General features: G+C 30.9%; 1 protein-coding gene across 1 annotated transcript; it reads right to left on the reverse strand.

The window, feature by feature from the left end:
* Positions 1-1431: 1431 nt before the first annotated feature.
* On the reverse strand, positions 1432-5879 carry LOC146950745 (auxin response factor 4-like). The gene is made up of 12 exons (XM_085746708.1): positions 5496-5879; positions 5323-5379; positions 4748-4933; positions 4434-4518; positions 4257-4347; positions 3999-4163; positions 3775-3894; positions 3619-3697; positions 3260-3422; positions 2417-3177; positions 2130-2320; positions 1432-1716 (listed from the first exon to the last, which is right to left on the reverse strand). The coding sequence occupies exons 1-12, from the start codon at positions 5841-5843 to the stop codon at positions 1533-1535; spliced, it is 2430 nt and encodes an 809-aa protein (XP_085602834.1). The 5' UTR covers positions 5844-5879; the 3' UTR covers positions 1432-1532.
* Between the last annotated feature and the right edge of the window lie 6771 nt (positions 5880-12650).

The following is a 12650-nucleotide window of genomic DNA, read 5'->3' on the forward strand; positions in this document are numbered from 1 at the left end:
AGAGACTGAGAAAATATTAAACATTTTATTCAGCTCATTATGCATGGTAGTTTCCCGACCAATGCTTTCAAGTTCAGCCATCATGTCTCCTTTGATACTAGTTGTAAGGGTTGTCGCGGTACTCAAGAATCTACCCTAAATGAAGAAGGGGTTGCCCTTAAGCTATAAACATGTGTAGATCTCTTCAGTTTACTTCTAACAATATTTCTGTTCTGATTTTGGTTCTTGGATTATAGCTCAATCCAAAGAGAGGTATAGCTCCCTTCAATTAGCTGCTTCAGGCTATTTGTTATGGTTTGGTTTATACTTGTGAATCTGACTCTCAGTCTACCTTACCTTCAATCGAAGTAGTGCAACACACTCATCCTTATGCTCCTATAATTGCCTAGATTTTTTTCTTCACGAAACACTCTTCGCTCTTGACCTTTGATCACTCTCTACGGTGAGAAAGAAATCAACGTGCAAATTGGTTGGCTAAATTCGGCAGCAACATGGATCCTATCAATGTCGTTTTAAATCTGTCTTTTCCTTTTTCGATGCTTTTTTTTCTTTGCCATAGGTCAAAAAAGACCAGTAAATTTTTTTTTGGTTACAACATAGAAAGATGATACTAAATTGATTTGTGGATTTTTTTCTGTTACTAAAGAGAAAGATGATGCTAGATCGATTTGTGGAATTCAATGAATTGCATATTTATTGATTTGTTTATTTTTCCATATTCCATAATAGACTTCTCAATTACTTCAGTAACATATATCAACCAATTCAATACACCTTCTCCATCTAATAAGTCTCCTCAAATTACTCTAATATACTCTTCTATGAAGTTTACCCAATTTTTTCTTTGGAAAATTGCTCTTCTCACTTTTGATTTTGCTCATTCACTTAGTTCAGCATGAGTTAACTCATGCTCGACGTTTTTCAGCGTGGGTTAACTCACGCTGACACTTTTAAGATCGGTTCAATAACTTTTTAAACCGGTTCAACCGATCTTAAAAGAGCCGGCATGTGTTCACGCTGAAAAATTAACTCATGCTGAATTAAGGGAATGAACAAAATCAAAAGTGAGAAGAGCAATTTTCTATTTTTTTGTTCTATCAAGAAAAAAAATATAGAAAAAAAAAATCAACAAATTGTGTATTCAATCAAGAAAAAGAGTTTAAACTTGTATCAGATATTACAATATACTTCATATTCCAACAAATTTTTGTAGTGTTATTCTTTTTTTTTTTTTACCATTGTGTATTATTTATTCTTAACTTTCAAAATTATTTTATGCCAAGTCTCCCACTCCCAAAATAAAATGAGATTTTAAAGCTTCTAAAAAAAATTATTGACACATTCATTTGGGTTCAAACTTGATACCTCACAATTGTGTATGTGAGTTTCAGCCGTGCATGCGACTTTGTCTATAGACCAAACAAAAAAATATTGACAGGAAACTATTTATTTAAGAGTGAGTCATTATTTTTTATAACAATCAAGCAAGTAATATTGATTATATTGCATAGAGACAAGGCCAACATATGCAACTACATTCTAACTACTGTTGGAGAAGAATCTGGCTGTCCCACTGAGGAAGACTTAGAAGCCTCCACAATCATTGGTGTATGTTCCAAACAGCTCTGGTTATCATCATTCATCATCCCAATTGTCATCTTCTCCACTTCTTCTTGTGTATATATATGGATTTTTGATACCATAACACAGAACTCACTGCAGGCAAAAGGGTGAGTGTATTTTTTCAGTATGTATCATATCATCCATAATATGTTACATAGGATAGAATGATTCAATAGGACAACTCATTCCGGCCCGACATTTGAAATATAATATCACAAGGCACAGTCAGTCAAAAAAACCATTGAATGATGATCCGACGACTCATTCCGGATGAACCATATGATATTTATTCGATGGTTTTCTAACTTACACTGGTGAATGTGTGATATTGTTACAGCAGACAATCGAAGTCAAGGTGCATCCGTTTTTAATTGGTGTACCGGTACAACATAAGTCATAGCCATTAGATCGATATTTTGAAATATTTATACTGATTTAATGGCTGAAACAGATGGTGTGTATACCATTTACAAATAGACAAAAGAAGCATTTTTAGTAAAACTTACTGCCATGGATCATCCCCAACAACCATAATGTCATTTTCACTATCAGTGTAGAGGATTCTCCATCCCTTATCAGGATCTTCTAGAAGACCTTCCATGCCAAATAGTCTCTCTAGTTCACTCACCAGATCATTGTAGCTGCTCAATCTTGAGAGATCAATGGCTCTTCCAACTAAGCTCCCTTGTTTGTGAACCTTCATTCATTGTATATTACATATGCGTTGGCAAATTGTCAAAGGAATAGAGAAAAATTCATATCACAATATAACTCGGTTGCTATCGTCGCTCACCTTCTTGCAACTTCTTTTAGCAGAGTTCTGTAGATTTTGTGAGGTGGTTTCCGCCGCCGATAAGGAAAATCCAAACAGTTTACAAGGATTTACCTTCCCCTTGAAATTTTCGTCATTTGAAATCCTGATGTTTGCACCTAGAGAAGTAGCAGCCGAAATATCGTCCTGCAGCTTCTGTTCATTTCGGATTGTGAAACTAGACAGTCCAACTTCATTTCTCAATGCACCTATCTGAGCTGAAGGAGTATTAAATGAAACATTCTCTAGTTGGAAATTGGTTGGTTTGGAGCACAGCATGCCGATACCTTGCCCAACTTTGTGTATATCACCATATGGAAAAGAGGAATTTTGAAGAACTTCTGATCCTAATGAGTGAAAGTTAAGTTTGGTTGCATTATGCAGGTTATAATTTGTGTAACTAACATTGGTTTTACCCCAAGAGTTAAGGCTTAGATCAACCTTTCCTGTCAGGGATCTCAATGGATATATTTCTTGACCTTGCAAGACCCTAGGAAACCGGTTCGTTTCCGTGAAGTCTGCATAACTAGAAGGCTGAACCCTCGTAAACTCGGAAGAAGTAATCTTTCTTGCTCCATTTGATGCAAGATTAGTATGTCTTAGATAATTGATATCAAATTCTTTCTGCTTAGTTACTGTGTCACATCCATAATATAGTGACGTAAAACTTGTTTTTTCTTGACCTTGCAAGACCTTGGTCGATCTTATAGACTCATCAAAGTCCATAAACCCACTGTCTCCAGCTGCGATGAAGATGGGGTGATTAGGACACAATAAGTTTAGTGGTTAATGTTATTTAGTTATCTCGTACATTTGGATTCATACCAGTGATAAGGTGACTGGGTGATTCAACTTGCAGACCCGTCCGCAGTTTCTTCAGCCTTCGACAAGATTGAATGTTCAAGGGAGGGAGAGAAGTAGACGGATCGATCTCCCAAGGAGAGACTCTATCTTGATGATTAGCCTCAATATCCTCATCCCATCTGACCTGTGTAATATCACAGATAGCTTTTATTGATTAAGCTCTCATCATTTGGTTATTAATATATTAATGTAATGTTTAGAAAGGCGTACGCTTCAACGGCACAGTTGATGATGATAAATATCTATAGCAAATACCAAATGTATAATACGATCGTAACATACTGCATAGTATTAGTGTATAAAGAAAGTAGAAAATATACCATCAAGCATCTCCATTTTGACTTGGGCCATTTATAGGGATCCAAATCACTCATTCCAGTCACTATACCGCAACTACACCTGCAAGACATGAAAATGATATCATGTTGTAGAATACAGATAATGGCTAAACATGTATAACTAATGTTATAGCTGACCTTCTTTCTGGAGATTCATCCATTTCAAATTTCATTTTGAATCTTGTCCCTATGGTCAGTGGGTTCCTGATGCTTTTAGCATACTTTTGGTAAGGCACAACGAAATCGGCATGACTAGCTCTGTATTACATCAAATTCAAACATATTAAATATACATGTGGGATAAAATAACTCTTTATCCAACATTTTGCAAAACAAGAAAACTGTATCTGCTAATCAAGTACCTTGGACTGTAGAAAACATGAAACATGCTTTTTGCGGAGATAGCATTAGCCACTGAAGAAAGGAAACTAGGAGAACAACTCTGGTTACCAACAATTGATTCAGGAAGACCGTTTCTCGGTCGAGCAGCTCTTCTGATTCCCAATCTTAACTCTCCGTTTTCACCCCTACATAGAGATCCATGAGCAGTAAGGTACACTGCAGGAACAACATATGATTAATGCCAATTCAAAAGCTCTCAGTTCAACACAAACACACACCTTAGAAAGAGCACTGCGTCCCCAGAAACAAGATTCTTTTGGCTAACAAAAGTACTCCAGCCAGTAGTGAGCAGATGCCTCCTTGGCTGACCTGACAAAGATTACAACATGGAATTTCTGTTTCATTCATTGTCAATATTTGAATCCAACCAATCACAATATTTCTGTTTCACCTACCTCGATAAATATGGCGAAATTTCCACTCCACACCATGCAGGTCTTTTGCAACAAGCTCTTGAGAGGGTCTCTGCTGCTTATAATCCTAAAGAAGTGAAAATAAACAGAATTCATCACCACCTTCAAAACACTTTCCAACAATTTCAGGTCAGAAAATTAAATAAATTAGCTAATGAAATAAGCTGAAAATAGCTTATAGATATGTCATTATAAGCTATTTTTATATGTTCTTCCAAACAATGTCACAAGTATGTATGCTAGTAGATAAACTCAAATAAGCCAATCCAAACAGACTCATAGTGTCATACTCATACCAAAGGAGGAAAACAATCTTCAGCAGCTCGACGAGGAACAGAAAACCCTCCATGAGTGCTGGTATCAGAGGCAGTGAGTGTTTTGCAAAACATGTGAGAAGCTAACTTTGCCGGCAATCTTCCATTTCCCTCTCCATCTGCTTCCAAACCTTCAGGCTCTTTGTCATCCAAACACATCCCTGCTAACTGAATACAACACAAGATTTATAGTTACCCTATGAGGTAGGAGCACAGAAGCAATTGCTGCATCATGTATAACACTAGTATTTGGATCCCGAGGAGAAATTCAACAAAAGAATCTATAAAGTTATGATTTATAATTTGTTGAGTTAAGCTATCGAGGATCAACAAAGTTTAATGATAAATCACAATATCACATTAGCCATTAATCAATGATGTGTATCAACGGTTAAGTACATTTTCTTTTTTACTAAATTAAGTACATCTTTTATAAATCTATAACTTGTGAAAAAACAATAAAATTCCAAAACTTGCCAATTTTTAAGAAGAAAACCAAACCAAAATGCATCAAAAAAGAAATAACTAGACCAAATATGTTAAACCATAAAACAAACCTCTGCCTGTGGAAGCAAAGTAACCTGTGTGTAAACCTCATCACTCTCCTTATTGGCCTGTTAATGAAAAAAAATTAGAAAAAAATTAAACAAAACCGAATGAAAATAAGTCTATGTGAATTAAGCATATACAATTCAATAAAAGAGTAAAATAACTCAGTTTAAGTGCTTACAAGTAATTGAACATCGACAACTCTACAAAAGATTTGTGGTTGAAGACCATAAGTTGGAATTTCCAATGAAGAAAAGAGAGACAAAGATGCAACTTGTTCCAAATGACCTTGTGGAAAATAAACTACAACATTCCCTTTCTTTGGAAGTGATGTTAAAGGACCAGCACAAGCATGCCATAGTTCAAGATAAGATGAAGATACAAGAGCTGAAGTGGAACTAGAAGATGAACATGTTGGTGATGAAGAAGAAGATAAAGTGCAAACACAACAAACACTTTTCTCACATTCACCATTGCAACATACATTCTTCTTGACTTCAGTTATGGAATCATTCAGATCAATTTCCATGAACACCAACAATGTTTTGTGGTTGGTTCTTCTCTTAGGACTCAAATGAAAATCTATCAGAATATAAAAAGACTAATGAATCAATGATCCCTCACAATTTTCTCGTGGTTTAGTCTATGATATTTTTGCACCGACTAATTTATCCTCGATAAAAGATATAAGAGTGCCAGAGATTAATTTAGATATTATTTTTTGTCGGATACTAAATTGGGTCAGATAAATGTTAAGGAGAGTATTGTACCAAAAAAAAAAGTTAAGGAGAGTGTAATCAAGTTGATTTATGAAAGAAAGAAAAAGGAAGGAGAGAAATGAATGAGGTCAAATCAAATAAGAAATAATGAAAAAAGGAATTCATGTTTGGAGGGACACCACAAAAAAAAGTGAAAACAAAGAGTGTCAAATAATAACAAGAAATTCAAAGTGGTATGATTCTTGTTCTACCATATTTGAAGGTAGTGAGAAGAGGGAACAGGAAAAGGAATAGACAATTGTATCAAAAGTTAATTTTGTTAGTGGCTTTTGTACTTGTGTGTGTGTGTGTGTGTGTGTGTGTGTGTGTGTGTGTTGGGTGGGGGGACAAGGTAAGATAATAACAGAACCCACACTTGTTATTTGCTTTGTCCTTAGCTTTATCTTTTCTCTTTATTGATAATTTCTTCACTTGTTGGTGAGACCCTCCACCAACACAAACCAAAAATTGATGTTTCATTCATTTGATAAAAACAAAATTTAACACATTTTTTTGTTACCTTATGAAATATCATGTATATTGCGCTCCTAAGTTTGTTATGAATATCATGTGTTTGAAATTAAAGTCTTCGTTGTTGAATCTTATATCAGTTAAAAATAGAGGAAATGTTCGATACTATATAAGAAAAGTAACTCATATTCTTAATATCTTAATGTTTTTGGATGAAGACGTTGTTTCAAAGTCTCTTAGTCTCTGAACTTTTAACTTATTGCCGCTCCTAACGCTTTTCGACTCTCCAACAAATGGTATAAGAGTTATGGTTCGATCAATAAAGGGGTGGGGGTGAGATCCTAGTATATATCAACTATCAAGTCTAGTGATATGGACACCAACACTTAAGAGAGAGATTGCTGAGTTTTAAATGTGAGTGGTTAGTCTCACATCGATTAAGAATAAATAATTTTTTTAACATATGATTGTAGATATAATATCAAAGTCTTTTAGGAGTCTCAAACGATTAAACCTAGTCTCCCCAACATCATGTTTATTGTTCTTTGTTAGAATTTGAATGTTCATATTAGAATTAGTTGGTGTTGGTTATAAATAGTTATAAGTTGGTTATTATTAATTGCAAATTTGTTAGTTTACTTATGATTATTATATATAGTGCTTCTTATACTCTTCCCCTCCCTCTCCAACAAGTCGGCCCTAGTTCTCTCTCTCTCTAGGTTTTCTCTTTCAATTTTTTCATTGAGGGGTGGTTTTTGGTCAATTTTTTTACCTGAAATCACCCCCTCTTCATCTTTTTCTCTCTATTTCAAGCTAAATAAGTGATTTTCACATAGATCTGGGTTTTTTCTTTGTGATTTCATCATCTAAGTGTGGTGGTTTGTTGTTGTTTGTCGTCTTGTGCGGCGCTGTTTGATTTCCCGTCTTCTTGCGGTGTTCGTTTGATTCATCTTGAAAGATCGATTATTCAATCAAAGATTTGGGCGTCAACGTTGCAGATCCGGATGCCATGAGTATTCCGGTCACTTTAATATTATCATATATTTTTGTAGGCATTATGCCGTTATATGCTATTAACTTGGATGATGTGAGTTTGTTCGCAGATTCATCCTTTACGTTTTTAGTGGTGTTGAATGATGTAATCTCTCGATTTGAATGAATGAATATCATTTTGTTTTTGTAAAAAAAAAATATAGTGCTTCTTATATTAACTCTAATCAACTTTTCTTATTCTATTATTATTCATCTCATTTTGATCATTTTGGTCAGTTTGTAATTGTTTTTCAAGTTTTAAATCTAAAAAGTCATATGTAAATATAAGTAAATGATCATAAATTTAAAATTTAAAAATTCATACGTAAATAATACTAGACTAAGGCAAAAAATATAAATGATTAAATCATTATTTAAAATTAAGAGATTACTAGTAATTTTTTCACATTCCTTTTATTGATTGATTAAAGTATATTGAGAGGACAGACAAAGTGTGTAGTGTATTTGTTGGTATAGTGTTTGGCAGCAAGTATGGTGGGGGTGTTGTTTGTTGTTAGTGTTTGGCAGCAAGTATGGTGGGGGTGTTGTTTGTTGTTAGGATTCCTAATCAGCTGCTTAGAATTCAGAGAGAGGAGCCCTCTTCTCTGTCGGCATTTACTCACTCCATTTCTTCACATTTTCCTTTTCCTTTTTATTTACGGTCAATGATGTCCTCAACTTCCAACTTTCTTACACTTTCCAAAATATATATAGACCACTCATTCTAATCACTTTGTGGAGCATACCCTATTCTTGTATTTAGATGAGGTGATTAAATTCTTATTAGTTTTATATTGATGCATGCTATGGTTAACACATTACAATTAAGGTGGAGTCATTTAAATAGTACATGAGATCATATTTTAATTAAAATAATATTGGTGAAAATTTTCTTACTTATAGCTGAAGTCCGAATTAGGACATTTTTTCCTCAAAATATGATCTAAAAGACTATATAAAGTAGGACATACTCTCTATCTTGAATTCTCTTTTCAATGACCCAGCTGATTTTTCCAATTTGCAAAGTGCACCAAAAATATTTGGAAGCAGATAAGGAGGGTAACTTATAGGCTTGAAATAAATTGGATCGAGTTAGATTTGTAATAATAAAATAAAAAATTTCCACTAAAAATTAAAGGGATAAATTTTTTTTTTTTAAGAAGAAAAATAATATTTTATATACTTAAATTTTTCAGTCCGACCTATATCTACTAAATCTTTTACCCGTACTGCCGCACGGGTCATATACATTTAAACACATAAATAAAATATATTACTTCAATGTACAAAAATAGCCATATAACATTAATCGCAATTTCTTCAAAAAAAAAAAACATTAATCGCAATTATCATACCCTTTATCCCTATTAGTGATTATACATTTCGAAAATGGAAAATTCTATGGTGAAGTCATGAGAATGACTTTTCTGGTGAAGTTAACACTATAACATCAAAAATGTAGTGAGTAACATCCTACTGTTTGTACAATGGCATCAAAAGTTCAGTCCTCATAGAATCATCAATTCATCAGATTAACAAGACTACACTTAATCTAATTTTATCCTACCTTGTTTTAAGCGTAACACCCCACAAAGTGTAACACTTAAGACTATCACATAATATCATCAACTCTGTTTGCATGTTAAATATTCCAACGATAAAATAGTACCTGTAAGTCCAAGATGTTGCAAGCATTACTAGATGAATTACTATTGATCATTAATCAACAATTTAAAAATGAATCAAACATTAAGATCAAAATTAACTTTTTCAAAAAAGTCAGTTTGTTGACTGTACCGTAGAAGCTCCCTTCGAAAATTTCTATTAGCTTGGTAGAATGAATGGTTCCTTAACAAGTGTCAAATAATGATTAAAAAGGTTTGAGTAATTTGCAGGTTTTGTAAAATTCACTAGTAGTAATTATCAAAAGTTAAATAAAATCAAATTGGGCCCCAGAAGTAGAAGAAGAAGGAGGATGATCTCTATATATATCTCCTAGCTTCCCCAACACATAGATTATTGTTTGGATAAAGATAAACTAAGAAATCACTTTTTAATGGCTTTTAGAGAAGTATAACAATTTTTTTCACTTTCAATTTTTTTTTTTGGGTACATTTTTCACTTTCAATTTAATCACTTATCTCTTGAATTCAAACTAGTCGAGATACCCGTGCTACAGCACGGGTAGCGCGGCTTCGCCGCGCTGTATGGCCGCGGCTCCGCCGCGTGTCGCGTCTCGGCTGCGCTTGTCAAAACGTTGTTTTTGTCTATGGTAAAAATATGTAAAGTATTTAAAACATAATAATGTATATATTGATCGGTAGTAATGAAAAATTATAAAATAATTAAATTTTAATATGAACAAATATATATTAAATTTTAGTATTGACGATGTTAAAAAAGCTAATAAATAAAAATAATCATAGTTTTTATTTACTAATATGTTTTAGTGTGAAAAATATTAATAAGCATCCCGTGAAAAATCATAATTAATGTATTATATAACATTGTTATTGTAAAATATATTTCATATAAAAACATATGCTAACATATTCCTGTAAAAAAATAGTGAGATATATTTTTGTTAATATATAGTTCATACACTCATATATATTTTATCAATATATAGTTCTCATTATATTTCAGAAATAAGAATATATTAATATATTCCCGTAAAACAAAAATATACTCATATATCTTTCAAAAAAAAAAACATATACTCATATATATTTTTATTAATATATAGTCCATACACCCACATATACTTTATTAATATATTAATAAAACTTAGGCAGTCGCGGTGTTTAAATAGCGATATTAAAAAATACTAATTAAAACTGATCACTCGTTATAGTTATTAAAATGGGTCATATGTTACAATTGTACACTCCAACGGGTTTTTTATTTATACATTTTTTATAAAAAAAACAGAAAAAATTGAACTATGATTAATCATAGTATATTATAATTTTTTTTTTGTTTGTTTTAGTATTGACGATATTAAAAAAATGAAAATACATTTCACAAATAAACATATACTAACATATTCCCGTATAAAAACATATAGGGAGATATATTTTTATTAATATATAGTCCATAGACTCATATATATTTATCAATATATAGTTCCCATTAGATTTCTGAAATAAGAATATACTAATATATTCCCGTAAAACAAACATATACTCACATATATATTTTTATTAATATATAGTTCATACACCCACTTATATTTTTTGAATATATTAATAAAACATAGGCCGTCGTGGTGGTTAAATAGAGATATTAAAAAATACTAATTAAAACCGATTACTCGTTGTAGTTACTAAAATGAATACCGTGTTACAATTGTACACTCCAAATGATTTTTTTACTGATACATTTTCATAAAAAAACAACGGAAAAAATTGATGTATGATTAATCATAATATATTGTATTATTGTTCTTGTTTTAGTATTGACGATATTAAAAAAGCTAATAAATGAACATATATTTCATAAATAAATATATACTAACATATTGCCATAAAAAACTATATAATGAGATGTATTTTTGGTAATATATAGTTCATATACTCATTTGTATTTTATCAATATATAGTTCCCATTAAATTTCAGAAATAAGAATATATTAATATATTCCCATAAAACAAACATATACTTATATATATTTTTATTAATATATAGTCCATACAAGCACATATATATTATTAATATATTAATAAAACTTAGGAAATCGCGATGTTTAATTAGAGATATTAAAAAAATTAATAATTAAAACTGATCCCTCGTTGTAGTTACTAAAATGGGTCTCGTGTTACAATTGTACACTCCAATGGATTTTTTAGTGATACATTTAAAAAAAACAGAAAAAATTGAAGTATGATTAATCATAGTATATTATAATATTGTTCTTGTTTTAGTATTGACGATATAAAAAAAGTTAATATATAAAAATAATCATAAATTTTATTTACTAATATGTTTAAGTGTGAAAAATATTAATATGCGTCCCGTGAAAAATATAATTAACGTATTATATAATAGTGTTATCGTAAATACAAAATCATATTCTGCTATAACAACAACACTTGTTAGTTTCCTCTATAAAAATACTAATTAAAACTGATCACTCGTTATAGTTATTAAAATGGGTCCTATGTTACAATTGTACACTACAACGGGTTTTTTATTTATACATTTTTTATAAAAAAAACAACAGAAAAAATTGAACTATGATTAATCATAGTATATTATAATTTTTTTTGTTTGTTTTAGTATTGACGATATTAAAAAAATGAAAATACATTTCACAAATAAACATATACTAACATATTCCCGTATAAAAACATATAGGGAGATATATTTTTATTAATATATAGTCCATAGACTCATATATATTTATCAATATATAGTTCCCATTAGATTTCTGAAATAAGAATATACTAATATATTCCCGTAAAACAAACATATACTCACATATATATTTTTATTAATATATAGTTCATACACCCACTTATATTTTTTGAATATATTAATAAAACTTAGGCAGTCGTGGTGTTTAAATAGAGATATTAAAAAATACTAATTAAAACTGATTACTCGTTGTAGTTACTAAAATGGATACAGTGTTACAATTGTACACTCCAAATGATTTTTTTACTGATACATTTTTATAAAAAAACAACGGAAAAAATTGAAGTATGATTAATCATAATATATTGTATTATTGTTCTTGTCTTAGTATTGACGATATTAAAAAAACTAATAAATGAACATATATTTCATAAATAAATATATACTAACATATTGCCATAAAAAAATATATAGTGAGATGTATTTTTGTTAATATATAGTTCATATACTCATTTGTATTTTATCAATATATAATTCCCATTAAATTTCAGAAATAAGAATATATAAATATATTCCCATAAAACAAACATATACTTATATATATTTTTATTAATATATAGTCCATACAACCACATATATATTATTAATATATTAATAAAACTTAGGAAATCGCGATGTTTAATTAGAGATATTAAAAAAATTAATAATTAAAATTGATC

The sequence above is a fragment of the Medicago sativa genome, chromosome 2 (assembly GCF_051527215.1).
Source record: "Medicago sativa cultivar Bolivia chromosome 2, Bolivia_mono, whole genome shotgun sequence".
Lineage (NCBI taxonomy): Eukaryota > Viridiplantae > Streptophyta > Magnoliopsida > Fabales > Fabaceae > Medicago > Medicago sativa.

Bases quoted from the DNA above. Each gene is read 5' to 3' on its own strand.
- LOC146950745 (XM_085746708.1), bottom strand. From the start codon at position 5,843: ATGGAAATTGATCTGAATGATTCCATAACTGAAGTCAAGAAGAATGTA. The intron at 4,348-4,433 runs GTAGGTGAAACA...AATCTTTGTCAG, and splicing joins ATTTCGCCATATTTATCGAG to GTCAGCCAAGGAGGCATCTG. The intron at 2,321-2,416 runs GTGAGCGACGAT...CAATGAATGAAG, and splicing joins CTAAAAGAAGTTGCAAGAAG to GTTCACAAACAAGGGAGCTT.